A 27,692-nucleotide genomic window follows, 5' to 3' on the forward strand; every position below is an offset into this window, starting at 1 on the left:
GAGCTCACTGCAGCCCAGAGCTGTGTACACACATAAAGATGGTGGGGGGAGGTTGGAGCCCAGTAGAGTTTGAAAGCCTGCTCCCAACACCCTCAGCAGCGGGGATGGGATTTACAAGAGGTGGTCCAAGCATTTACACCGGGAAGGAAGGCAGCTTTAGAAAATAATTTACCTTGCTAATTTAGAGTTTGATTGCTTGCTTGATTTTTGTCTTGGCGCAGTGGTTGGGGAAATCAGCGCAGCGGGAAGCCTCGCTTCTTAAATAGTGGGACTGGAGGCAGTGCTGCTCTATCGGGTGGACACTTTGTTGTTTGTGAGTCCGCTGAAGTGATCAAACTTCTGTTCCGTTTCGTCGCTGAAGGAGCCACCTGTGAGCCCAGAGAACACAGGGTTAGGGATGGAGCGGGCAAGAGAAGAGTGGTGGAAGTGGGGCATCGCACAGCCCAACGTGCTGCAACACGGCCCCAAAGCAAATGCTAGAAGGGCAAGGTAGTTCATGGCTAATTAATTTAAGTATTAATTAATCCTTGCCATAATTGGAACAGCCAAACAGTCTTGGGTCTAATTGATGTGTTTGGGAGACTTGGCTACGACCTGTGCTGAGTTTTCTGCTAACCTTTGTTGACTATCAGGACTGTGAAATGGTCTCCTTGAGGGTGAGGGTAAGGGGGGGCTCTGTTTTGTTCTTCCATGGGGCCCTGGCCTCACTTTTTGCTCATTTGGAGACAAAAGCTGAACGCATTTTGAAGTAAAAGTATTTTCAAGCTCAGCTGGAGAGCTCATCCAGCACTTCAGTGCTCTTTGTCCAACTGGAGGGGGTTTGGCTTTTCGAACTAGGTCATAAGCTGTAATGTGAGATGAGTATTTTCTTCAGAAAAGCAACAAACTAATAATAATAATAATAAAAAAAAAGAAACAGTGAAAACATTCCTTGAGGAACTTCAGCCAACCATGGAAACTGGCTTTGCCATGGGCTTTATTTGGAAGTTGACAGGCAGCTGCTGTTGAGTTACTTTCCATGTTAAAAAACGGTTCAGCTTAGCCTGCAACTTCATTCCATTTTCAAAGGGATCTGATGATTTTTAAGGCAAATTGGGGCTGGTTGTGCTGTGCTGTTCTCTCACCTGTGTGGCAGTTGTACATCCAGATGCGCTGCCCGTCGTACCGACTCCGGCATTTCATCACGTTGTTGGAGTAATCAGATTCAGCCACTTCATAGTTGGGGTTGATGACGACCTTAGGAGCGATGGAGAAACACAGGGTGGAGTTATTTGGAGGTGAGATTCTAGGATCAGGCTGGGAGAGAATCGAGCTTTTTCACTGCAGCATAATCATGGTTGGACTGGACGATCTTAATGGTCTTCTCCAACTTTAATGAGTCTGTGACTGTAGCTCATGAGGGGAGCAGACAGAGGCTCCTTAATTAAAGCCAGATCATGATCACACCTCTGCCCACGCACCAAGACGTAACCCTCAAACACCTCCCCATTTCACACCATAGCAGTGAAGACAAAAATAATGCCTCCTCCCTTCGCTCCTCTGCAGCTCTGGGCTGCTTTTAGAACCAAAGAATTCCCCCCACCTCCTTCCCCCTGCTCAAAGCAGAATGCAGGCACAGAACTCCTGCAAACGCCCCAAGAATAGCACTTCATCCATCCCCGAGCAAAGCAAGCATTGCTTACAACCTCAGAACTTTGTCCAAGACAGCGCGTTGCATTCCACGTCACCTATCTGTGTTACTGGCATTAGCTGCACATGGATTGTGGAGGACTACCCGACGTTGGCTGCACGTGGGTTACTTAAGACTGACATTCCTGACACCCCTACTGGATAAGAAACCTCTTTCCCCCTACCTGGAAGAGGTAATCTCCTGGTGGGACGTCGGTGATGTCGATCCACTGGCAGTCGATGTCGTGTCGGTACACATCCCAGCAGCCAACAGTGATCCCTTGTTCACCAAAATTGGCACACTCGTACTGTTTCTGCACATCTGAAGGAGTTGAAAGCACAGTGTTGGGTTCTCAGACTGTGTCAGGGGAAGGGCGGGTTGTTCCCTAGCTCCCGTGGGTAGCAATGAGCTACAGGCACACCATTTTGGATGAGACAGTTCAACACTGCTTTGCTTAATGTCTTGTATTGAAAAGGATGCACCGGTAACACACATGGGAAGAGCTGCCACCTCTCCTGTGTCATCACCCAGAGGAGAGAGTTTGGGGATTTCTTGCTTTGTGGGAACAACATGCACACTTTGTAAGTGAGAAGCTGAGTTCTGGCAGCCTCAACACACGGGCTCTGTAGGGTTTCTCTTATACCATAGAGAAAGAACAGCCATACCTGCTTCACATTCGGTGTCTTCCAGACAGAAGCTGGCTTTGTGCCCTTCAGCTACCTTGGTTCCATTGAGGTTCAGTAGATCATAGTGGGTGAAAACCTCCATGCTGTGGTAATGCCTGCAAGACACGAGGATTCATTAAGGAAAACAGCTCTTTAATTACTGCCCCTCAGGGGCTGCGTGGGGGAATAGAAACAATGCAAAGTGCTGGGGACCAGAAGGAGCAGAAGAAGAGAAACCACAGCCAGGAAACCTTCCCCTGGGCACCATCCTGCGTGCTGGCTCCCAGCCCAGGGCTGGTTCACATATCAGGTGCTGAAGCTGCTTCCAGGTAAGAGCCTTGGTAGGATCACACGCTGTTTTGTAAGGGCAGCAGCAGCCAGGTTATCATTTCTAGTGCACTGTCATCACTACAAGAAGCATTTCAGTTGCTTTGTACCAACAGGCTGTAACCAGCACAGGGTGTACTCACACTATCAACCTATTTTCCATTTTTTCCCCCTCCTCAAAATGAATGACAGATGGAAGCATCATCTCAGCACACGCTTCACAGGGAGCTAAACAACATGACAGCTGGCATCACACACCTTCCATCCCATAGCTTGAAATGGGGAGGTGTTAGCATCAACTCAACCTGGGCCGCACTGCCAGCACGAATGCGTCAGAGAGAGCACACAAGATGGGCTGTAGACTCATAGTTAGCAAGGTTAGGCCCATAATTAGCAAAGTCAGGCCCCCCGCAGGGTTTGGGTAATGCTGACCATTGTGTTCTATGCCGTGATGCTGGTTCAGCAAGGCATTGAACCTGCACTGAGGGCAATGGGAAGAACCAGGGTACAACATGGGGTCAAGGCTGGGAGCACGAGTGTGGCCATACTGATGGAAAACACTCCTTATGATCCCAGACTTGGGACAGGGGGAAAACCCACAGCACTCGTTGGGAACAGGAGGTCCTGAAACCCCAAGACACCAAAACCCATCGGTGTGGCTCAGGAGGGAGGCAATGCCCACACAATTCAACGCCAACCCAAACTCGGCAGTGCTGAGCACAAGGCACAGCTCGTCTCCTTCCCAGCTGTAAAAATAACTGTGGCTCAAAGCTCCCAACCCATAGTATTGCAGCACACATTTCTGCAGAAAAAGGGGGCAAGGCTGGAAGGGGCAGAAATGTTTCCTCCAGAGATTAGGTTTCTTTTTACCTCCTTTCCTCTAAAACCAGCAAAACCCAAACCCACCACCTGCCAAAAGTCAATCCCTTCTCACTCCCTGCTACGGTCTTTCCCATTTTTGTTCCGCTCCCACATCAAAAGGCTCCTGAACAGAAGCTCCCAGTGATGGGGTGAGGCAACAGGGGGAGAAGGGACGTTTCCAAGCTGTTGACTTGCGAGCTGTCTCCTTTGGCAGCTTCTGATAGAAGTTTGAGGTCTCCAGTCTGACTCATTTTCTGAAATATGTCTGAATCACTCAAAGAGGTGTTTACTTTCTGCTGTTTACAGACTGGAAACATTGAAGAGGAATTGAGTTCATCCTCCTCCGTATAAACAGAATCCAGTTTTGAGCACACAGATGGCTCTTGGCCTCTCCCCAATCTCACCTCACTTATGCAGTCTCCCAAATTGCTCCGAAAGTCTCCTTTACCCACCCCACGATGTGCTCAGCTCCTTGCAGAACCCATGCATTCCCCCTTCCAGGGCCAGAGCAGAAGCAGAGGTTCTGCACCCATTTGGGTTTCCTCCTTCTGAAACTGCCATCTCCTGTTTATTTTGGGCTCTCTGCCGCTGAGGTTTTAGCAACACACATCACAAAAGCAACCTGGCTGCGAGGTGTCGTGCCAACACGTGCCGCATCTGAAGCTCTGCAGCCTTGTGACACTGAAGCAGCGCTGCCTGCATCCCACTTTGCTCACAAACTGCTCGTAGAAGGGCGCAAAACCTGAGCATTTGTCGCTCTGTGCGGCACAAACCTGACAGCAGTGGCAGAACAAAAGCTGGGAGCTGAATTTCTCAGCTCCCAAGTCAGAAGAAAACCAACCCTGTCCCAAACCATCACTGCAGAACCACAGCATCAGCTCGGTTCCCACTCCCCACGGCTGGTTTGGTCAGTGGACCCAACAGCGCTCACCGATGGCAGTCATGCCAGACCCAAGCGTGGCGACCATTTTTGGGGCGGAAATCCGACTGCCCGTTGTTGTGGATCTGGGAGGAGAAGCGCAGCAGGCGGCGGTAGCCGGAGGTGACGGAGGTGTTGATGGCTGAGCTGGCCAAGCAGTTCTCCTCCTGCGCACACTGCAGCATGAACATGGGGCGGTCCTCCAGGTAGGCGGTCTGCTCCACCAGCTCGGCGTTGAGCACCAGGTCGGGGGCAGCTGGTGGGAGGGAGGTGGGAAATGAGCTGAAGGGCTCCTAAAACACACCGCAGTTTGCTAGAGGTGGGTCCAGCCCTTTCTTTGGTCAGCCCCATCCTGCTGTTGGGGCAGGTCTTTTTCTCCTGCGCATCCCAGGGCAAATGCAACAAAATGAACCGAAGCCCAGGTTAGGGTAGCAAGATACTGATATGGAGCTCAGAGAGCCTGTGGATGTCCCATCCCTGGAGGTGCCCAAGGTCAGGTTTGGTGAGGCTCTGGGCAACCTGGTCTGGTGGGAGGCAACAATCCATGGTGGGGGATGGCACTGGATGGGCTTTAAGGACCCTTCCACCCCAACCATTCAATGAATCCATCATTTTTAAGGACCCTTCCAACCCAACCATTCAATGAATCCATCATTTTTAAGGACCCTTCCCCCCCAACCCATCCTATGCTCTATGACCTTTAAGGACCCTTCCACCCAACCCATCCTATTCCTCTATGACCTTTAAGGACCCTTCCACCCAACCCATCCTATTCCTCTATGACCTTTAAGGACCCTTCCACCCCGCCCAACTATTCTGAGATTCTATGGTCTCCCAGGACCATTCCAACCCAACCCACTCTATGATTCTATCATCTTTAAGATCCCTTCCTACCCAACCCAACCTGTGATTTTATGACAACTCACTCTCTGAACAGGACACGCCAGCACCGAAGCGACCTCCTCCTCTAGGACAGGAGACGTCGGCTCCATCATGACGACAGTGGGCCAGGGACATCTCCGTCCCTGAGCACTTGACCCCACTCATGACCACGCTGTCAGCACTGACATCTCCATGCCAGTACCAGGTTTCCTGGGCAGAGGGATAGAAAGAGGCGTTTACACTCCATTTCATGGGCTGCTATGGGAATAATTGTGTATCCTTGTGAATAATTTGTGTTCTCCCTGCATGCATGAGGTTGCATCAGAGGCAGATTTGCTCGGTGCCCTCTATTAAGGGATTGGGGTTCCTGATGGAGCTGTTGGTTTGTGCCAGTGCAGAGGAATGGAGGCAGGATGCTGCTGATCAGCATCTCTCACCTTCTCAAAACCTTCTGTAGCCCCAATGAAACTGCAATGGCAAAGCTTGGGTGAAGGGAAGAAAGAAGAAAAAGAATTTTCGTCCTTGCATTAGTGCCCAAACTGGAAACGTTTCTAGGAAAAGAGAACCCATCTGCACCATTGCTTCCATTGCAACAGGCTGTTTGTTAACCCTGTTAGCAACACCCTGCACACAGGGCTGCCCTGTTCTACACAGTGTAGCTTTATGCTCGCGTCGCTGCTGCAGCCGGGATACGCATAAGAGCCTTTTCTGTTCTAAATACCAACAGTCTCAGCTAAAGGAAAAAATGTCTTGTTTCTCACTGGACTCTCAGGGCTGTGTCAACAGAGCTGGAAAGGCCAGCATTGAAGGGACGTGGCTATCCTCAGCTCTTGTGCTCCGCTTGGCAGCTGTGCAAGCAGTCAGCTGGAGGAACCAGCTTGCAGCAAAGCTCCAGCCTCCTCCCTCCTAAGGCATCAGACCCCAGATTCCCTCTCTGGCCATGAGCAACACTTAAAACCCATGGCAATCTGCTTGCTCAGGAGCCTGGTATGTCCTCCTGGCATCCCGGCTTGGTCAGAAGCCCAGCGGATTGGACACAGCACCAAAATGCTGGAGTGTGGCACAGCCTCTGCTCCCTGCGAGGAGATGCTCTGCGCTGCTTTTTGTTTCTGCACCCAAGTTCTGGCTTTCTGGCAATTGTTTGGGGGAAAATAGTTTTCCTTCTATCAGTGAAAGCCCACTTGAATTTTATTTACTTGGTGGCAGCGCGAGCCACATTTTCCCCGAAGCTCCACTCTCAGGGGCCACTTTGCACGAGAACGGCTCTGGCAGGGGGCTGCTTTCCCAGAGAGAAGCCAGTTCCATTGCGGAGCCATTGTGCCAACACCAGGAACTGCAGTAAAGGCAGTTCTACATTTCCTTGCAAAAGCTGCCTGCCCTTGTGATCCTTGAGGGGTGCATCAGTTCAGGAGCACGTCTTGCACCAGGATTATTGGTCTGTGTCCTTTATTGGGGTGGCAAGCTTCTGTTGCCCTGCATGCAGTCCTATTTTTGGGGCTGCTGCTCGCTTTCCTACAGCCAGCACAGCAGGCTGCTGCTCCCTGCGCCAAGGAGCTTTGCTGAGAAAGAACACTTCATTCTTCTGTGGTTGTCCCAAACGTGCTAGCTGGTGGCTTTTATCCCTTTTAAGTGCTGTTCTTGGTCATGCGTGAGGAGGGAGGCTTAAGGGCATTTGTCATCACAGAAGCAAAAGCCACCAACAACCCAGGGAGCTAGCATGCAGCCGCACCACGTGCTGCACTGAGAAGTAACTAAGGGAGCAAAATCAAATTGTTTTCCTGGTGATTTGACACCAGGAGAAAATTGGCTTCCAACCTCCCTCAGCTCAAATCCCAGTGTGACCCAGTGAAGAACAAGGACCAGGTTGGATATTAGGGAAGATTTCTTCTCTGAAAGAGTGGTCAGGCATTGGCACAGGCTGCCTGGGGGGGTAATGAGGTCACCATCCCTGGAGGTGTCCAAGAGCTGTGGAGATACGGCACTGAGGGACATGGCCAGTGGGGATGAGTTGGGGTTAGACTTGGGGATCTTGGAGGTCTTCACCATCCTTAATGATTCTGAGATTCTATTTGGGGACATGGTGGCGATGGGTCAGTAATCGGTCTTGGTGATTGTAGAGGTCTTTTCCAACCTTAATAATTCTACAGGTGTGATGGGGGTGGGTTATAGCTGGTGATCGCAGAAGTCTTCTCCAACCTTAATGGTTCTATCTCAGGACATGGTGGCGATGGGTCAATAATTGGACTCGGCTCTCATAGAGGTCTTCTTCAACCTTAATGATTCTATGAGTGGGCATGATGGGGATGGGCCGACGTTTGGACTTGATGATCTTGAAGACCTTTACAAGTCTTTCCCAACCATAATGATTCTACCCAACCTCACCCGTGCCACCCATGCCTATGGGGACCCACCTGGAAGGCATGGCTGGCAAAGCCCAGCCCCAGCTGCCTGCACACCACCATGGCCTCCACAGTGCTCCATCCCTGGCTGCAGACCGTGCCCCAGCGCAGCGTGCCGTTGCGTTCAGCCAACACCTCCACCCGACCCTCGTATGGGTTGCGACCACCAACCAGGCGCAGCTGTAGGGCAAAAAAACCCCCACAAACCCTCCCATCAGTAAACGTTCACTGCAAGCAGAGGTGACACAGCAGCTGGGCAAGGATCACAGGTCAGTTTCAAGGCTCAGGAATTTAAGCTTCTGGGCTTCTCTCACCTGGTTCTGGAAACCCATCGCGGGAACGTTGCATCTCACAGCAGCATCTTCCTCGTGGTTGCAGCCCTGCGACTCCATGTTGAACTTGCAGTCTGTGATGGATTTCTCAAATCCTGTACAGTCGATTTCATTGAGATGGATTGGACCCATGCCTTCGGGAGGGGAAGAAAATAAGGTCATATCTTCTGCCTGTGCTACTGGGGAGTGGAGAACTATCCAATAACGTTTGCTAATACTTTGCAGACCTCTAGCATTCAAAACAAGGTGATCCTGAAAAAAAAAATCCCAGCGATTTCTTGTAAAAAATAAAAGAGCTGCAAGATTATCATTATTAATTTTACCATTTTACATTCTTTCCAGTAGTCTCTGGGAGCCACACGCTGCAGAAAAAGCCAAGTTTCCGTTGTTACATAATTTACAAACTTCAGCTGGAGCAATTCACAAAAATTACGACCTTTTGGCTGGGTTTGTGTGACAGGAATCTGTTCTTGGTCAAAACCTGACATTTAGATGCAACATGGACACATTTACTGGGACAGCAAAATGGAGCAACACGGGGATGTGCAAGAGGTCGGTGAAACACTTTGGGGCAAGCGACTATGACAAGACTGGTAACAAGACAGGAAGGGAATCATTGGCTTTTGTTGCTGCAGAAAATGGTGCTAAGGCAGTGGGGCAGAAATCGGAAAGGAATAATTGGTTCCATCCTTGTGAAGTCACAGTGCACAACTGCCACTTCCAAAGAGACCCTGAAGGGAGAGAAGGCGCATGAGAAGGTAATTATCCTATAGAAATCCTACGTCCTGATTCCAAACTGAGCCCAAATCCACTTGGAAAGAAGTTTTGAGGGAATTAATCAGATTTTTTATCACAAAACAGAGTATTTTCTGGAGCCTGTGCAAACCAGTTCCCATAATTGCTGGACATGGACAAGAAAGGAACATCTGTGTGTTTGCGATGGCCACCACCACCCACTCCCAACAGCCAGAGGGGGCTGACCAACACCACACACATAAATTAGGGTTCAGCTCAAGGCACTGAAATGACACCCACTGCCCCAGTGGGTCACCCAGAGGTGACACCAGTTGCTCAAAAGAAGATGGTGGCAGCTCCACCGACTGCATCCCACCAGCACTGCCTCACCGTGAGCCTCTTGGTGCTCACCTCTCTGCGGAGGAACGTGTCACCCAACTCCAAACCTGCTCCTTTTAGCCTTCAAAGCAAAGGGCTGGCTCTGGAAGGCAGGAAAAGATAATTGGTTTGCTGATGGGAGGAGGGATCCTTTGCTCAAAAACCTTTTTCTTTTGCCAGTTGGAGCCTTCCTAACCTCATGGCAGCCAGCACACCTGGGACTCAGATCCCTCACCCTGAGTGACAGCTTAATGATGTGCCTGGTGAACCCCTCACCTCCACAGACTGCAGCACAAGGACTGGGAAAGTGCAACAACAACAACAACAACAACAACAAGAGCTCTCCAGCATATTTCTGCAGATGTGTGGCACGCACATCTGGTTTTTTGTTGCTCTCATTAAAATCCAGTTAGTGGTCTGCAGCTGGAAACAGCAACACTGCCCTGTAAGCAGTTCTGTAGGAGGAATGGTGCTGACCAGAATTGGAGGGTGATGCACCAAGAATGCAGCACGCATCCAGCCTCACATTCTACCCTGACAACGTCATACCAAGGAGATGACAAAGCCAGAGGGCAGGGCCACAGCTCTGCGTTTTCCCCATGCCATTGCCTTTAGCAGAAGAACAGAATTAGGGCTGTATACCCAAAAAACATATTCACCCACTGCTTGGGCTTTTACCCTGGTTCTCCTAAGGACATTGCAACAGATAGCACATTCACACTGCTGGACCAAGCACCTTTCAGAAGTCGATCCCTTTTGTTTTAATTGGGATTGCTATTCACCAACTACTGCCCGCTCCAATCAGCCCATCCCTGTGTGCTTCACCTTGCACATCCCAGCGCATTGTTCTTGGGTTTCTGTTCGTTTGTTTTGCAAATCCAACAGATAAGTCCCATTTTAAAGCTCTCCTTGTCTTGCGCTTTCTCCAAGCCATGCTGGTCTGAAGAAATACCACCTGCTCATTGCGTTTCACTATGAAGGGTTGGGTTTGGTGTCATTATCTGTAGGGTTTACATGAAGGCAATCAGCAGTTGGTTTGAGAGGGCAAACGTTAGGCTTTGAGTTGCCATTTACCAGAGTTTGGGATTTGAACCAACTCCCAGTTACAGGAAATCCAAACCCAAGCTGGCTCAGAGTCGTGCAAACAGCCCTCCTATTTTTAGCAGGCTAAATTAAGGTTCAGGGCTTAAATTGGAAAGTGTCTGAGGTCTATGTCCAAGACCCACTTTTGCCAGGAGCCTTCTAGTAATGTGCATCTGGAGAACTTGTAAAGAGACTTTGAGTGCAACGGATGCGATAACGAAGAAGCAATTACTGGAACAGCTGCTGAGGGGAAGGTTAAACTCATCGGCACCAGAATTCTTTCAATGAATCCTGAACGCCTCCCTAAGGCACGGCCTCAGGAGACTTACTAAGAGGAGACAGGAAATTCTTGGCACCTGAAACAAACATCCCAGCGAAAACACGCTGCTCTGGATCATGAAGGGGCTCTCAGGAGAGAACGGGACACGGAGGGTCCCCAGAGCTCCCCTGCCCTTACCTTGCCCCAGCCTTGCCCCTGTGATCGCCTCCTTGGCGCTGCCGAAGCCCAGCTCCCTGCACACCACGCTGGCAGACACCAGGTTCCAGTTGTCGTCGCACACCGTGCCCCACTCCCCATTCTTCAGCACTTCCACTCGGCCCTCGCCGGTGTTGGCTCCTCCTTTCAGCCTCACCAGAGGTTGCTGGAAGACATGGATGGAAGAGACACTGCAGTTCTCCTCGCGTGTGCAAAAGAACTCAAGAGCAGACCTTGAATACAAAGCAGCTAAGCATCTCAGCTGAAGGCAGGTTTTTGTATTATGAGATACATCATAGAATCAGTAAGAAAAAAACACTGAGATCATCAAATCCAACCATCAACCCATCGCCCCCATGGCCATAGAATCATGGAATCATTAAGTCTGGGAAAGACCTCTAAAATCACCAAGTCCGACCATCACCCCATTCCCACTGTGCCCTCAGAATCATAGAATCTTTGAAGTTGGAAAAGACCCCTAAGATCATCAAGGCCAATCAGTTCTAACCGTCAACCCATCACCGCCACGAGATGAAGTGGTAGCCATCTCCCTAAGATGAAATTAGTTGCATTAATTAGCTAACGGCCAGCAGTTTGCTGCTTTCCTACCAAGCCCTTTGCAAGTCTCATTCTTACAATAACTCTTCATTCTGAAAATGCTGGCAGCTTGGATCAAAGACACCTGCGAGCACTTTGCTGCAGCTTGGACTAGATGCCCTTGGGGATCTACCAGCCTTGATACCCTTCACAGCTCAAGGACCCTCCCCCAAAAATGGGGTCAACAGCAGCTTTGCAGCAGTCTCGCAGTCCTTCCCTCCCAATGGGATGGAGGTGCTCCATCCCAGTGCCAAGCAGAGCAGCCCTCCATCTGCTGCAGCACCCGAGAGATGTGGGGTGAGCTGTGGGAACGCCAAGTGAAGTCTGCAGAGCCTGAGAGCATTGAAACCCTCACTTTTAAAGCTGGAAGCATACGCAGTTCTCCAGGCTTGGGGTCACGCAAAGGATATCCAAAGCCAACACAAAGGCTTAAAGAATTACTTGGCAGCATGCATGGCTCAAAAGATTAGCAATGATTTACAAGACCTTTCACCCCGAGACCTAAATCCTTATGGCTTCTTGTAGAGTGGGATTTTAGGGAACTGTCTGGGGTCTTCTGAACCCAGAAAAAACCCACTCCTACAGTCAAAACAGCACAGTGCTGGGGAATGCAGGCTACCTGGAGATCCATGGTGCAAAATACCAAACCAGTATTAAGGGCCTGCAGCTCTGCGATCATCCCCTAAAGGTGCACATACCTTACAGACAGAGGATTTCCTTAGGCATCAACCTAAAACATGTTTGTTATTCTTCCCCATTCATTTGCCCCACTGACACCAAGAGCAGCCGAATCCAGGCTTGTTTTCTAACAGCCTTTTGCATAGCTGAGGATTTTTATGCTATGCTCAGCCTTCTTTGCTAGACTAAACAAACACAGCTCTCCCGACCTCTCCTGCAGGTTTTCCCTCCTTCTCAGGGCCCTTTGCAGAAAACACGAGAGTAGTGGAAATACAACCCCACTTCCATTGGATCTCTACAGGAGACAGAGCTCAGCAGCATTTAATTGACTGCAAAACAGCAAAGCCCAGCAGCAATGGGCACTCATTCAATTGGCTGGAGCAGACAGAAACGTGACACATTTATTTGCTTGCCCTTCCAAGCCTGGCACCGCGTCCTTGCGAGGACGGCACCGTGCAGAGCTCTCCCGGTTTATCCTTCCTGCTCCCTGCTCACCTCCTGCCTGAAGGCTTTTCGGAAGCCACTGTGGCTGCTGGGGGCAAAGGCACGGCCGGGGACACAGCTGGCCACTGCGGGCATCCCGTTGTCACATGTTGCATTCTTCTCCGTGTCCACGTTGAGGTGGTTGCCCAGTTTGCAGCTGGAGATGTGCGCCTCGTTCCCAGTGCAGTCCATGGAGTAAGCCCAGTAATGCTGCTTCCTCCTGCTGGCAAACATTCTGAAAGAAACCAAAGGGGAGAGAAATAGAAGAGCCAGAATCCGGAGGAGCTGCACCGATGGAGGTGCATTTGGGAGAAGAAGGCCTTGTAATTAAATGGATGGAGCAGGGATGGATGGAGCGAGCAGGGATGGATGGAGCGAGCAGGGATGGATGGAGGGCTGCTCCATTCACACTCACAATGACCCTCTGTTATGTTGTCACTCAAAAATCCAAGGGTCTATTAACTTAAAAGGCAGCATGCTAACACATCCCCCAAAAAACCTCTCCCAGAATGAGCTGCTCCCCTTGCTGGCCATCCCCTATTGGCTGCAGAGTGCTATGGCTCTCCTGCTTCTTAGAGCTGCACTGTTAACAACTGTGAGCTTGAAAGCAGTATCTGAGAGTGAGAGAAATCTCCTTGCTTACATGTTTGCAGCAGTTCCTGCTTCTTGCTCCCAAACTGGAGCTGTTCCAGGGACTGCTAAAGGGAAGGGGCATGTGTGATAAACGGGAAAAGAAAGCATCCCTGATTCATCCTAGCTGTATCAGGGTTGAAATAGTCAGCAAAGTGTAAATATGGATCAGGGCACTGCTGAAAGGGAAATGTGAGAAGCTGAAGGAAGCAGAGGTGTTGGGAGCCAACGCCTTGCTGGGATCTGACGTGGCTCTGCTGGATCCCTGTGCTGCTCCTCGCTCCAGGGTTTGCTGTGAGCAAACACAGAGCACAGTGCAAGGAGAGACAACAGCAGAGCTGACCAGTGAGTGGGACGGAGAGCTTGGCCAGGATCTGGTAAAGAAACCAAGGAGCATTTTTCCAGGTTGGTTGCTTGAAACCAAACCGGTGACTCGGCCAGGTTGTCCCAGGTGATGCTCTTCGGTGGCTCCGTGTGAACTATTTTGTGCCACTGTGGATCTTCTCCTGCTCATAAATCTCTGCTGATGAGCCCAGCAGCTGCCCAGGCTCAGAGCCACCAGCAAATCCTGCCTGGAGCCCCATTTCTCCAGGCTGGAGGTAAGGCTGGGCACAGGCAGGCTGGAGACAGAGAGGCAATTGCACCACATGATGGGGAGACCACAGAGCCCCAGGGCAGACATTAGGGTTACAGGCAGATGTTACACACTGGAGAACATCTGCAAGATCATCACGCAGTGACTTTACTCCTCTGGTTCTGCTTCACCATTCTGTGCACTGGAAGTGAGAACCAGGAGGAGTGTTCTGACCGAGGAACCCCCCCCACACACACATGCAGTGAGCTCTGAACTCAGAAGCAGACAAGAAACACGGCCTGTCTTAAGCAGTAACTACGGGGATGCCTTAGAATAGCAAACAATGACCTCATCCTGGAAACTTTATGAGGCATGAACATCTGGATGGTGTTAGCAGCCCCTGGTAAGATGGGGAAAAAGAGCCAGAGAAGCCCCACCTCACTTCCCCAGAATGGATATGTGAAAAAAAGCAGAATGCAGATGATCTCTACAGACAGAAACTCAGGGCATTCTTGCTATTTAGCACAGAAAGGGTGCAGCCCACCTCTTGCTGGCCTTGGTGCAAGCCAAGCACAACGCTGCTCAGATCAGAGGGGTGAGCGAGCAGCCGTGCTGAGTTCAGCCAATTCGAGGTCATGCTGGAACCCAAGGATGTCAGAAGAGATGGATCTTCACTGAGTAAGCTTGAAAAAAAGCCACAGGTTAAGCCTGAGGGCTGTGGGAAGCATCACAGGGCATGGCTTTGTAAGAACACGTCGGAGAGGACAAGGAGAGCAGAGAGCAAATCACACACGTGCTGGGAAAGTCACCCACGGCACACTGAATGGCAGCTGGAGAGTTCTTCTTTGGGCCCTGACTTTCTCCTGGAGCTCTTAGGACCCTGGCTTTGCTGGAGAGAATCCAAACCATCAGGATTTCTACCGCAAGCCCCACACAGGCGACCAAATATACAACTCAGATTGGTTAAACTGAGAGATGCTACTCAGGCAGGCACTGAACAAAGCGTGTTGGAACTGCTGAGCTCTTCCCTCCACCCTTTGGCCACCCATGGGCAAATCATCCACTCCTTTGGCCGCACCATGACTGCTCTTGGACAAAAGCTGTAGGAGAACATCAGGAAGGCATCGGGCTCATTCTCTGCCTTAGACCTCTCCACTCGCGCCGTCCCTGTCAGCAGGATGCATTTAATGCTGCTCGGAGCAGGGAGGAGGAGGAGTTAACAAACAGCTCTTATATAAAACCGCTTTGAAGCACGAACAAGAACATGGAAACAACGTTGAAGATTTGTTTCGTTTCCGAACATAAATCGTGCTGTCAACTGCAGAGCCTGAGTCGCATTCAGGAATAAAACCCTGGCACGGTGACAACAATGAACTAACTTGTTTTCTTTCAAGCCAGATCCATCTGCACATCATTTCACCTCCCACCACAGCGCAGCCGCGGAGCTGAGCACCGGCGAGCTCAGCTCACCAATGAGGGTGGTTTGGGTCTTCATTAAAACAAAGCACAAGATGTTTTGGTAGCAGAGGTGCAGAGCCTGGTGGTTTGCGTTGCATATTCATGACTCCAGCTCCAGTGAATGGGATTTTCAGTGCTGCTGAAGCACTGTGCATCAGCTTTTCCATCTCTGCATGGGCTATTGCAAGAGACGGGACAATTACCACGCATCCTTTTATTTAGGGCAGATGGCTCCAGCTGCTAAAGTTAATGCTCTTCTTGGAAATGCCATAACTGAGAAGCAGGAAAAATCTGCTTTGTTTTACTAGAAGCGCTCTGTCCTCCTGTTCTGGTGCAGGGAATGGGAATCTCAGATCTGAATTTGCTGCTCTGATGGGAGCAAACGTTCCTATGGATAACAACTGCCTGCTAGCAATTATCAGCTCCCTGCTTGGCTCCCCGGGGTGCCCAAAAGCAGAGCTCCACCTGGGTTATTCACTTTATATTCTTTCTGCTGCTATATGGCTTTACGCTCTCCCAACCCAAAGACCTCTTCTATTGATCACCGTCTTTCTAACAAAATAAATGAGATTTGGCCAGCCGGTTCCAGGGGGAGCTTTCAGAAATAGCAACTCAGAGGCCAAAAAGAACAGGAAAACCACAGCTCCTGCCTGGAGAGCTTCCCCTTCACCGACTGACACTTTCCCACTCCTGGGTCACAAAGCAGAGGGAAAAATGAGGCAGAATTGAGCTTAAGCTATTTTGCATCTGCTCTGGGGTGTTATTCCTAGGGAACAGTGTAGGAAGATCTATGTCTGTGATGAAGGATGGTGACAAAAAGCATTGACAACAACAACAAAAGACCGGAGCTCCCAGCTTTCAGGATGGAGAAACACAGCCTGAACTGCTCAGCCTGAGGCTCTCAAAGGCACGATGTTCTTTCTCCCTTGGGGATCACCATTTCCTCCTCTCATTTTAAAGAAATATTAAATATATATATATATATATATGAAACAGCACTGAAATCACAACTGCCCTAAATCGGAGAGCAGCTGCTTGATGGGGGTAAGCATGACATTGGAGGAGCAAGACCAGGACTGAGGAACACAAGCAATATGGGCAATGCAGCCAACAAAAGCCTGCTTTGTTCCAAGGTTCTCCCAACGGAGCCTTCAGCACAAGACCTGACCCTACAGCTTTCTGCAGAGAGATGGAAGCACTGAGCTCAGCTCACGCATGATGGGTTTTGCTCATGTCCACCCAACCCTGCACACAACACAGGACCTGAACCCGTTGCTAATAGGTGCAAACAAAGGGATGCACTGGGCTGAATGCCCACATCTACTGCAGGAGCTACCAGCTACTAACAGAGATACTCTTGCTTGAGGAGCAAACCACCCCCTGCCCACCCAAGGAAATACCTGATGTCTCAAGTATTTACACAGTAGGAAAACCTGAACTGAAGGAACTAAGCAGTCGGAGCTTACTCTACCTCAGGGTCTCCAGTGCCATTTGACAATTTGGGCTTTCTGAACAAGGCCCCGAGTGCTGAAAGAAACACACAGAGCTCTGCTCTTACTTGTAGACCTTGGTGTTGTATTTCCTCTCGCTCGGAAACCCAAACATGCCGCAGACGACTCGGGAATTCTTCATGGTCCAGTGCTTGTCGCAGATCTGCTTCCAGGTCCCTTCTTCTTTCACCTCCACATAACCCTCCGTGACGGGCACCCGCTTGCGATAGGTGGCGAGGATGGGCCGGATCCTGATGTCCTCCACCTGAATGTTCATGTTCTGTGAGTGGAAAAGAAAGAGGAATGATGCAGGCTTGCAATGAAGCTGCTGGGTAAGGGGGAGCTGTTGTGCTCGGAGTGATGAGGGCTGTTTGGGAAAAGTCCAGAGGTGTGGTGGCATCTTTGTTCCTGTTCGAGGAACGTGAAGATGTGGCACTGAGGGACACGGTTAATGGGCACGGTGGGGGCGGGCTGGGTTGAAACTGGGGATCTTAGTGATCTTTTCCAACCTTGACGGTTCTGCAGGTACGGTGGGTTGGGATTTGGACTTTGGGATCTTGGAGGTCTTTTCCAACCTTAATGACTATAATTCTATTCCATGAAGCGCTGGCACAGGTTGCTCAGAGAGATGGTGGATGCCCCATCCCTGCAGACCCCCGAGGTCAGGCTGGCAGGGCTGTGAGCACCCCACTGAGCTGTGGGTGTCCCTGTTCATTGTAGGGGGTTTGGACCAGATGGCCTCTAAGGGTCCCTTTCAATTCAATCAATTCAATAACAACCATGAAGCAAACAAGCCTTTCTACCTTGTGCAATTCCTTCCTCTGTCCTTCAAGTGGATATATACACACATATACATGTGTGAATGAATGGCTATGTAATAAATCCCCTCTGTTACTGAAGTTCATTGAAAGTGTTGATTTCAGAAGCAGTGACCTCACTACATGTATAGGTTTTGGCCACTACTGGAGTGAGCTGTGGTGGGGCTGATTACTGGCACAGAGCACTGGCAGGGGACCGAGCTGGGGGTCCCTCTGGGCTCCCATCCCCACACTGTTGGCACAGAGATACCCCCATTTCTGCAAGCTGAGCTCCTCCTGCAGCAAACGAGTCGGGGAGGTCGAATGGATTTTGCATTTTGGAGCCTACGTGAGGACGCTGCAGAAACATTGCAGGGACCTGAGCCCAAAGCGAAGGCTGACTGGAAAATATTTGCTGTGGCAAGCAATTACAAAGGAGCTACTGAAAATTCTATTGCTTGCTTCCAGGAGAGCTTTTCTTGTCAAAAAAATGTACGAAGCCACGTGGTTCTGCTCAGGGTTACATCAGATCTGAGGAATCCTGCCCTCCCCTCCATCACTTGGAAAAGGAGGGGGCCCAAAGCTTTAAAGAGACACAGCCTCTGCGGGTGGCACGCAGGTATTTGGGGCAGGAAGAGCACTGCAGGGCTGATGCAGCTCCGAGAATCACACGTGGCACATCCATCCCCCAGCACTGATGGGAATCACAGCCTTGGGCAAATTGAAACCAACTGCAGGGAGAGGCTGGGCCTTACTCCCAGCCTTGGGCAAACCTTTGCATACATTTATTATTGACTGCATTTACTACTTGGCTGATATCTCCTTTTCACCTCCATCTGCAGGAATTCAGCCCTCCACAGCAGGAGCACCCATGGGACAGCCCTGGTGACTCTGGGCAGGGATGAACACAGTGAGTTGACAGCTCAGGCTTAGGTCTGGAAAGCTCCTACAGCCCTTGAGAAGAAAGCAAACGACACAACGATATCCAAGGTTTGCCACATCTGAGGCATTCAGGTGTTCAGAAAAAGGGTCCCACGCAGGAACCAACTGAGACATCTGGACAGCACATACTAAAGGAACTAAAACATTCAGAGCTAAGTGTGGTATCACCTCCAGGAACGATGCTCTGAGATGCACACGTTGCAAAGAAGCTGCACGGTGGCACTGCTCCGTGTGCTTCATGCAGAGCAACGGTCCAGATGTGAAACGTCTGCCTGGTGCTTCTGCAGCAGAATCGTTACCCTGTGCTGCACTCATTAGTCATCATTAAGCCATTACTGCTCACTGCTGCAGTAGAAGTCTTCAGCAAGATGAATGCTCCCTTATTGCAGGGGTGACAAAGCTGAAAAGCCTCCAAGACAAATACAGCCCTCATAAGATGGGAGAAAGGAAAGATTTTCTGACTCTTTCTGCAGGTTGAGCAATGAGAGGATCATTGCAGATCAATGCAGAGGGATCAAAGTGCTTCTGCAATGACCCTAAGGCAGGAATTGCATCCAAGCAGCAGCAAAACCTCCAGCACTTTTCGCTCACAGAACTTCTGGCACAGCAAGTTGGACTTGATGGTTCCAATGGGTCCCTTCCAACTCCAGACATTCTGTGACTCTGTGAGCTCAAGGCTTTGCTCTGGGTCTGAACAAACAGCAAAACATCCAGGAGAAGAATTCAGTGTGCTGCTGATCTTGGATTTATACTGGGAGAATAAAGAACAGTGGATCAAAGTAAGCCCTCCTTCCTCCTGCAGCACACTAAGACCTTCTTCCCAATGGCTCTATACAGGCTTGAATGGTTTCCTCTCTCTGCACTGGGAGTATTCAGTAATGCAAGCACAGCCAGGTTGTATTTTACCCCCGACACCAATGCATACAGCAGAGGGACTGATGGTGAAAACAGACTTCACATCCAAATCAGGACAAACAACATTTAATAGCTGGAGCAGATGCTTTCAGACAGCCTGTGCGTGCTTTCTGTACACGTGGAGACAAAGGCCTGCAACAAGAGCTCGTGTTAACGAGGAAACCTCTGTCTGAAATGCTGGTTCTGTTATGCCAGCTATTGAGGCAGACCTGTAAACCCTCTGATGATCTCCAAGCAGCTATCAGACGAGCAGCTGTGCTGCAACCATAAAGCAGAGCCTGCAGCAGCATTTCAGGAGCCAGGCAGCCATCCAAAGAGCAGCACTACCTCTAGGAAACGCAGCAGGAAACCCAAAGGCATTTCACTCCTGCTTGCATGAAGCCTCCAGAACCCAAAACTGTTTTGGGTCCTTTCCCCTTCCTCCTGCTCCTCTCTGTTACGAAACCCATGAATTCCACCTTCAGAGAACAGGGGATAGCAAGAAGAAAAGGGGTCGGTCCTGAGCCTCAGCTCTTTTGTTTTCATCTCTCTGAACCAAACACAACCCCTGATTGCAAACACCCACACTTTATGACATTCCCTTCTACCTTTTGCCATCTGTTCCTATGGGAAGGACCATCCCCCCTCCCTCCCAGGCTCAGTGACAGCTTTCTCCTTGCAGCAGCCCTGAGGATGCCCAGCAATGGTTACACACGTTTAGATGTGTGATTTAACCAAAGCAATGAGCCTGTGTGCTACCTCTATCCCTTGACAGTCCATACTCACTGCCCCCCTGCTTTCACAAAAGCTCTCTCTTCACATGCATGGGAATGAGAGGAATCTGTTTGGACTTAAACATCTGGAGCTGTGCCTCTGAGTCACCGCTGAGGTCCCAGCTGTTAAATAAACACAGAGAGGGAGATGCTGCAAGACTGAACAAGTTGTACAGGGCAGGCAGCAGCCCTGGGAGCATTGCACTGCACTGGACCAGGAGCACTTTTTGTTCTGAGGTTTGCACAGAGCAAAAGGGTGAGAGAGGAGAGCGCAGTGCAGGATCAGGCTCCAGGAGCAAACGCAGTGCAGATCATAAGTGACAAAGCTGAGGCCTTTGCTAAACTGTGCAATGCTTCAGTGGGAGCCCAATGCAAAGCAGGCTAAGGAAGGCTAACAGGGGGCACTGGAGACAAGGGCTGGATGGCAAGCACCAGAAACCCCTGCACACACATTAAAATTACAGCAGTGAAGAAACAGAGGCTTACCTCAATGGTTTAATCAACATCTGACTTGAGCTATCTCCAGAACAGATGCTGAGATGCTCTCTGGGCAAACATCAGCATTTACGTTGCACACAGGTGTGTGCTTAGAGAGGTAAACATTTACACGAAGGGGGAAGAGCTTAAAACCTGTTGACACAAACAGGTAAACAAACATTGGGTTTTCAAACAGCGAGGACAGGGCTGGTCTCAGGTGGTGGGAACAGATCCTCGTGGCACAGAGAGAGCATCCACTGATTTGCATGGTGATATAACAGTTCTACTTGTGCCAGGCCACAAGCAATATCATAGCACAGTAGGATCATCCAGATTGGAAAAGAACATTAAGGTCATCGAAGTCCAGTCCCAAACCATCCCCACCGTAGTCACAGAGGTTGGAAAAGACTCCTGAGATCATAAAGGCCAACCCCAACCCACCCCACCATGCCCACTGACCCTGTCCCCGTCCCCAGCCTTGCACTTAGCAGCAGCACACAGAGGAGTTCTATACAACCTCATCCCCACAGCCCCACTGGGCTGCTTACAAACCCCAGACAATATAAACTCAACCCATTTCCAACCCGGCACAACCAGACCCTTTGAGCCACCGGGCTTTCAAGTGAGATTTTTCTGCTCCAGAAAGGAAAAGGAGGACAGGAATAGCAGCACAGCCCGGTCTGCTCCACCAGCCCTCGTCTGCCCACTGTCTGCTCCCAGGTACCACATCTATTTGGGAACACCGTGGCTGCAGCTATTCGATATATTTAGAGCACATCCTATTTGCAGCCTGGATGTGTGCACAGAGAGGAAGAGGACGGACAACAAATATTTTGCTAAGGATGTTTTGGGGGATGGCTTAAAAAATGCATTTATTAAAGAAATGTATTCAGGGCAGAGCTGGTTGCTGTGGTCTTGGCAGTGCTGTCACAGGTGGGTTTGTGTGTGTTTGGACCATGCACTGCTCTCATCCAGCCCCCAGCACATCAGAGAAGGGCATCTCAACTCCCAGCTCCCTTCCTGTGCTTTGTGGGGCTTTCAGGTGTGGCATCCCTCAGAGCATCCCCTGCCCCATCTACACAGCAGCTGTACAGCTGGACCTGGAGACACCGTTACGAACAAAGCAGGTGCTGTGCTCTGCCCTCCTGTTGTATTCCCAAGTCATGCAATAACTCAAATGTGAATACAAGCATGCAAACCTGGGAGCTTTTACTCCAAGAAACACAAGCTAAGTCAACTCCCCATGTTATTCCAACCGTAATTTGCCCACATGGTGTTGGATGAGCTGATGCTTGCATGGAGAAGCACAGGTCCAGAATCAGTCTCCTCCTGCCCCTGTGGCTGTGGGCAGCCTTTACATCCACAGTAAAACAAGGCTAAGCCACAAGCTCTCTCCATAAATGAGAAGCTGTCTGCATACTTAGTCTACATGTTTTAGAGAGCAGGGGGAAAAGCAGCTCCGGATTGCACTCAGTGTCATTGCCCCAGGTTGCTTCGAGCAGGCTCTGCTGAAGATGGGCAGTGCTCAGGAGGCTGATCCCAGCCAACAGCCCCACTCCGTGCATCCACCACTCTCCAAGAAACAACCCTCAGAACAAGGCTAGAAGCTGCAGCATCTGCTGGAAGTATCAAAGCACAACGGGACTTTGCCCTTCAGCAAGAGGCTGATGGATTGATTTCAGAGCTGCCCTAAGCTCGGTCCTTTTAAACCTCTTCCTGCCCATCTGCTGCCTCTGTGTCACATATCTCCTACCACTCAAGCTGGGCTGAGTGGGTTTGCTGCATAGAACTGGGGGAGCAGGAATGGAAAGGCTCAGGAACAGGAAGAGGTGTGATGTAACCCTCCAAGCATGAGCTGCGATGGGAAAAGATCCGGCTGAGCATACATACACATATATATATTTAAGCCAAGTGGCTTCTGGTGATGGAAATTTCATCCTATACCACTTATCTACAGCATTTCCAAACTGGGGAATAGAAGCATGCATAACGTCCAATAAAAATAAGCTCTGCTCGAAGGCTCTCGTGGTGCTTTTAAGAGTGTGCAATCCTTCTGCCTGCTGGATTTTAGTGGAAGTGGGGCCAGATTTGAGCAAACATCAGTTTGCACAGCCCCTCCGAGCTGGAGTCGAGTCAGAATGAAGTCAGACGTTGCCTTATAGCTGCTGGCTTTCCCCGTTCAACCTTGGCAGCCCCACAGAAAGTAGCACTAAAGGGCTTGAAGTCAATTTCCAAATGATGAATTTAAGATGAGTGCAATGGCACTTGCTTGGTGATGGGTTGTCTGTGCTGCCCAGAGCACGCATTTCCCAGCAAGGCAGAACAGGAGTGCTGCTCCCACCTAATGCATCAATACATCACCATTATCACACTGCCTTCACCAGTGCAGTAGCTGAAGGCAGAGGAGAGACCTGTCCACAAAAAAAATAAATATCTCAAGTCCTTCACTCCAATTCCATCCTAATGGGGGAAACATCCATTGGGCAAGAGCTGGGCTGCAGCCAGAGGAGCCCAACTGCTCACAGAACGATGACGTTTCCCCCAGTGAATGCATGCTATGACATGCAGAATTCCCAGGCATGCTGAAGAGGGCAAAGACTTTCAGCTTGCGTTCACATCAGCCTTTTGACCTCACTGTTTGGTGGTTTGTGACCCTATGAGTAACCCCTCTCATCGTCTCTGACTCCCAGCAATGCCACAGCAGCTGCTAATGAGATAAAGCAAACACAGAGAAGAGAACGAAAGCTGGAAGGGGGGTGGAAAACCTGAAGCATTTGACAGCTAGCTGTGACTGAGCTGTGCTTCCACACAGGCATCTGAAAAATTCATAGCACATCACCTTTAGCCTTAATCCTGCAGCATTAAAACCAGCAGAATAAAGAACCCTTCAGCTCTCTGTGACTTTAGAGGGATATGAGAAAACTCTCTACCCTCACCAGTGCCTTTGGTCACCAGTGCTGCTCACCCACCTCTGGGAATGCAATTCACCCCTTACCATGGTGGTGAACGCCTTCATCCATGCCCAGCTCCCAGGTCATGGAAGATACAACTCACCCAAACCTATTTCTCCTATGGCTTCAGCCACATGAGCTGCTCCAGTCCTGTGATTCATTCTCTTTATCTTACATGAAGCTCAACACCCACACAGCATCAGCACAACCAGTTCTTGGTCACCCCAACGTGTTCTACTCATTAATCAACCTCCAGTGCTTAGCTAACGGAAAAGCAGAGCCCTCCCCAGCTTTTGTGATTAATGCCCAAAGCATCTCAGTGCGATGCGACCTCTGTCTAGACGAAAGCATCCTTTCTTCCAGGCCTCTCTTTGGAGGATTCACTGTGGCTTTGGGAAAGCACACATCTGTCAAAGCCATCACTGATGTTCTATGAGACTCGCTCCCTAAGCAACTGCCTGGGGCCATTGAGATCCTTTTGGAAAGCCTTTCTTCCTCCTCTGTAGCAGAGGGAAGCCAGGTCAAGACAAGCAGAATTTCAGAGCCTTCCACCCGTCAGTGACTGCAAAGCAAAGCTAGAACAATTTTGCTGCATGGGGATAAAGAATGCTGCATCCTTTGTTTCAGATGGCAAACGCAGCCAAGATTCAGCCACACGGAAACCACGGTGTGGCATGCGATGCACCCTGGATTCTCTCTCTGCTTAAAATAAGGTTTGACTTTGGTTGGTGGAGAAGTTCTTTTGAGATGTTCTGCACACTGAAACAAGGGAGCAGTTGGCTGAGTCACCACAAATATTTTCCAACCTGAACATTCGAGAGAGCAAACGTTTTTTTTTCCTTTGATGAGCTCAGCCCAGCTTCTTTCCAGCCCAGCATTCCCCCCGGATTATTCCCCCATGGAGTTCTATACTGCAGAAATCTAACAATGCTGGTTGAGCAGTGATTCAGGCGTTTTACTCCTGGAGATGCAACCTCAGCCAAAATCCAGAGCCTTTCCCCCAGTGACCAGCCTACGTTTTCCTCTGCTCATGTTCATTTCATCACTTCTAGCACTAATCTCCCACTCCCAGAACTATTTCCATAGAATTATCACAGTCACATCATTACTTAGCTAACAAGACCAAAACCCTTTTGTATTGAAAATCCATTCCTCCCAACCCCATGCTTGTAAGCCCTGTTTGCTACAAACCCTACCCCCCGTTACACCAAAGACCTCCAGTTTGCTTCCAGTACCCAAAGGGAGCCATGAGGGGAAAGAAAACTCAGCAGTTCGGTGCTATGGGCCAATAAACCCACATGGGTAGAAGCTTGTGGGTACAGCAAACATCCTTCTCTCCTGTTTTTTTCTTAGAAATACAATTAAAAAGTCACTGTCAAGCATTTGCTCTCACTATAGGGTGCAGCTCAGATAACCTACAACATGTAGCAGACATCTCCAAGGAAGACTTGACCACCATCCTGGAATTTTAAAGCCCATTTACCTCTATTTGGTTGAGCAACGAGTTGTCAAACTTGAAGCCAGGGATTCTCTTCTCACTGCAGACCACCCCCACGTCCTCGGTGTGTTTGCAGTCTGTCACTCCCCAGCCATTGGAGGTGCACGCTGCCAGCGTGGTCTCCTTGCCATTGCAATGGACATTGTCCATCCAAATTTTCCCTGAAGGGGAAAGAAAATCGAAATGAGACTCAGAAAGATGCAGATCCAGACTGTGATAATCAGGGGTTTGGCTGATTGGACCCTGCCCTCTAATCACACCGAATCACCCCCTGTATTTAAGGCTTCTCCTCACGTCGTTTCCAAGCAAACCCTCATTAAATCTCTTCTATGTGAGTGCTCCAAGTTTTGATTCAATGTCCTAACGTTTTAAAGGCAAATTTTTGCAAAAGATTTAACAAACCACCGTTGATTGGAACCTCCAGTTATTTGTGTTATCCTGTTATTCGTGTGCTCCTTGAAAACCAGTGACCAGATCCACTTTCCAGACTGTAGCTACAGGTATATTGTATAAAAACAAATTAGGTCCTTCGGAGCTGACCGACAGGTGGAACAAAAATCTACAGTTGCCACTCCAAGAACTTGAGGTCATATTTTCCAAGCAAAGAACCAAAGAACCTTCGAGACTCCCCTTTACCAAGTGCTCACGTTCCCTTTGGAAACGTGCTGGGCACGTGTTATTCCCCTGTGATTTATCCCCTGAACTCCAAGGAGCAACGACAAACAATCCCCATATTTTTGGGTCCCCAAATCTCTGCTTGTCTGAAGGACGCGTCCTTTGGATGGAAGGGACTGGCCCACCTTCAGAGCCACAAGGAGATTTTCTAAGAGCAGTGGGAGCTGTTTCCCTTGGCTTTCCCAGCTTCGTTCCAGCAGCCCTAATGCTCAGTTGGTTCAACACCAGCCAGCTGGTGGATCTGCCAGCCCTCCTCATGCTCCCCAAACATTAGGTCTATTGAGTCCTTTCTGACCTAAGAAGGCACAGTTCTCCCTACGCAGGCTCTCTGGATCAGGATTTACCTACTGAACCAGATGGCAAAGATTTTCTGGCTTGTTTTCCAATGTCATGGACTCTTTTCTCTCTGTCAGAAATCTTCTCCACCCCAAAAGCCAAAATCCACAGCCTGGGACAACATTCCAGGTTTCACGTTTCACTCAAGTCAACCTTAAGGCTTGCTTGCTCCTTAACAGGCAGTTTTATAGGTGTGAGCACTAACGAGCAGTGCTAAGTAACAGACATACAGCACGTTTATCCCTGCTGGAGTGGAAATAATCTGTCTGTGGGTTACATCAACAGTGTGCCAGGCCTTAAAGTTTGGAGAAAGAAACTCCACCAGCCAGTATTTAACTAATGGCGTAGTAAAAGACAATTAAACAAGGCTGCTGAGTTGCATACTCTCACACAGCTATTCTACCTCAAGCATTACTATTCTGAGAGTTTATTGCTATCTATAAAAAGGAAAGATCCAACTTTCCAAGCTGCAATTGCCCACGCAACCTCCTTGTGCTATTTCAAAGGTCACGACAGAAGCGACGTGCAGTTTGGGTTGGGGGTGAACAGCTCTTCCTCACCAGGACCAGCTTGGAGAGTCCCAAAAGATTATTCTAAACACAGTCCTATAGAGGACACAAAGCATACACGTTCCTTTGGGGTTTTACAGGCTACTCTGCATTGCAGAGTGATGCATGCCTCTCTAGAGAAGACAACAGGAGGAAAGAGAATTGTACGTCATCAAAAAGGCAATCTATTTGGAGCCCAAACAGTTTGCAGGGAAAAGAAGAACAGGAGGAAAAAGTGTTTAGAGGTTCTGTTTGACTCACTGCGTGGCAATGGAAGCGTGAACAGGGACATAACTACCTGTAAGTTACATCTGGGGTTGCAGATACCTTTTCAGTAGCCCTGCTGCAGATTTTCTTACCCTCCTCCCCTGCTAGAGCTCACACACCAAGATCAGCTCCTTCAGCTCTTTGCCTGGTCCTACATCTTCAAATCTGGCCATCGAGTCAAGAACTATTAGGGTTGGGGAGACAGCTAAGCAAGATGCTGTAGCTCTGGGGGTCACCTTACCTTCTCCTTTCCCATATTTTGAGCTCGGTAGCCAGGACACTGCCTCCACGTAGCCCAACTCCCTGCAAATCACGTGTGCTGCATGGATGGAGAAGTCATCATCGCACACCGTGCCCCACTCGCCGCTGTAGAACACCTCCACTCGGCCTTCGTTGTGTTTTCTCTTCTGCCCTGCAAGCCGTAGTTGGATTTTGGGAACGTCTGCTGGCCTCTGGGGGGGCTGGTAGACTTGTGGGGGTGGCTCAGGGTACCCGGGGAGGTAGGGCCAGTGTTCGTACTGGGCAAGGCTCAGGGAGACGAAGAACAGCACGATGAAACAGTGGTTATGGTTAAAGCCCAGGAATCCTTCCATGTTCAGTGCTCACAGTTCTCAGAGCCAAAGTGTTGTTTTGCAGCTGCTGGTCAGTGCAGGTAGGTGCTGCGCGGAATGAAAGGAGAGGGTGAGTAAGGCTTGGTGAGGACATGGATTTCATTCCTCCTGCTTCAGAAGGGGGTAAACCTATGGGAGACACCATACCCAATGACCTGACTTGGTAAGAACCAAAGTCAATTATTTCCCAGGGGGCGGGAGAAGAAAATGAGAAGAAACACATGAAAACCGCTTGCAAATTTAAGTCACATTGCTCTGGCTGAAGAATATTTTTTTCCAGGGCGACAT

General features: G+C 49.8%; 1 protein-coding gene across 1 annotated transcript; it reads right to left on the reverse strand.

Annotated features, from left to right (window-relative positions):
• Positions 1 to 288: 288 nt before the first annotated feature.
• LOXL2 (lysyl oxidase like 2) lies at positions 289 to 27,386 on the reverse strand (the record flags this gene model as incomplete). Its single annotated transcript, XM_079547364.1, has 13 exons — positions 289 to 368; positions 1,125 to 1,236; positions 1,854 to 1,990; positions 2,335 to 2,450; positions 4,454 to 4,697; positions 5,368 to 5,533; positions 7,735 to 7,902; positions 8,037 to 8,188; positions 10,708 to 10,891; positions 12,496 to 12,718; positions 16,704 to 16,915; positions 24,953 to 25,128; positions 27,035 to 27,386. The coding sequence occupies 13 exons, from the start codon at positions 27,384 to 27,386 to the stop codon at positions 289 to 291; spliced, it is 2,322 nt and encodes a 773-aa protein (XP_079403490.1).
• Between the last annotated feature and the right edge of the window lie 306 nt (positions 27,387 to 27,692).

Source organism: Tetrao urogallus (genome assembly GCF_951394365.1).
Source record: "Tetrao urogallus genome assembly, chromosome: 27".
Taxonomy (NCBI): domain Eukaryota; kingdom Metazoa; phylum Chordata; class Aves; order Galliformes; family Phasianidae; genus Tetrao; species Tetrao urogallus.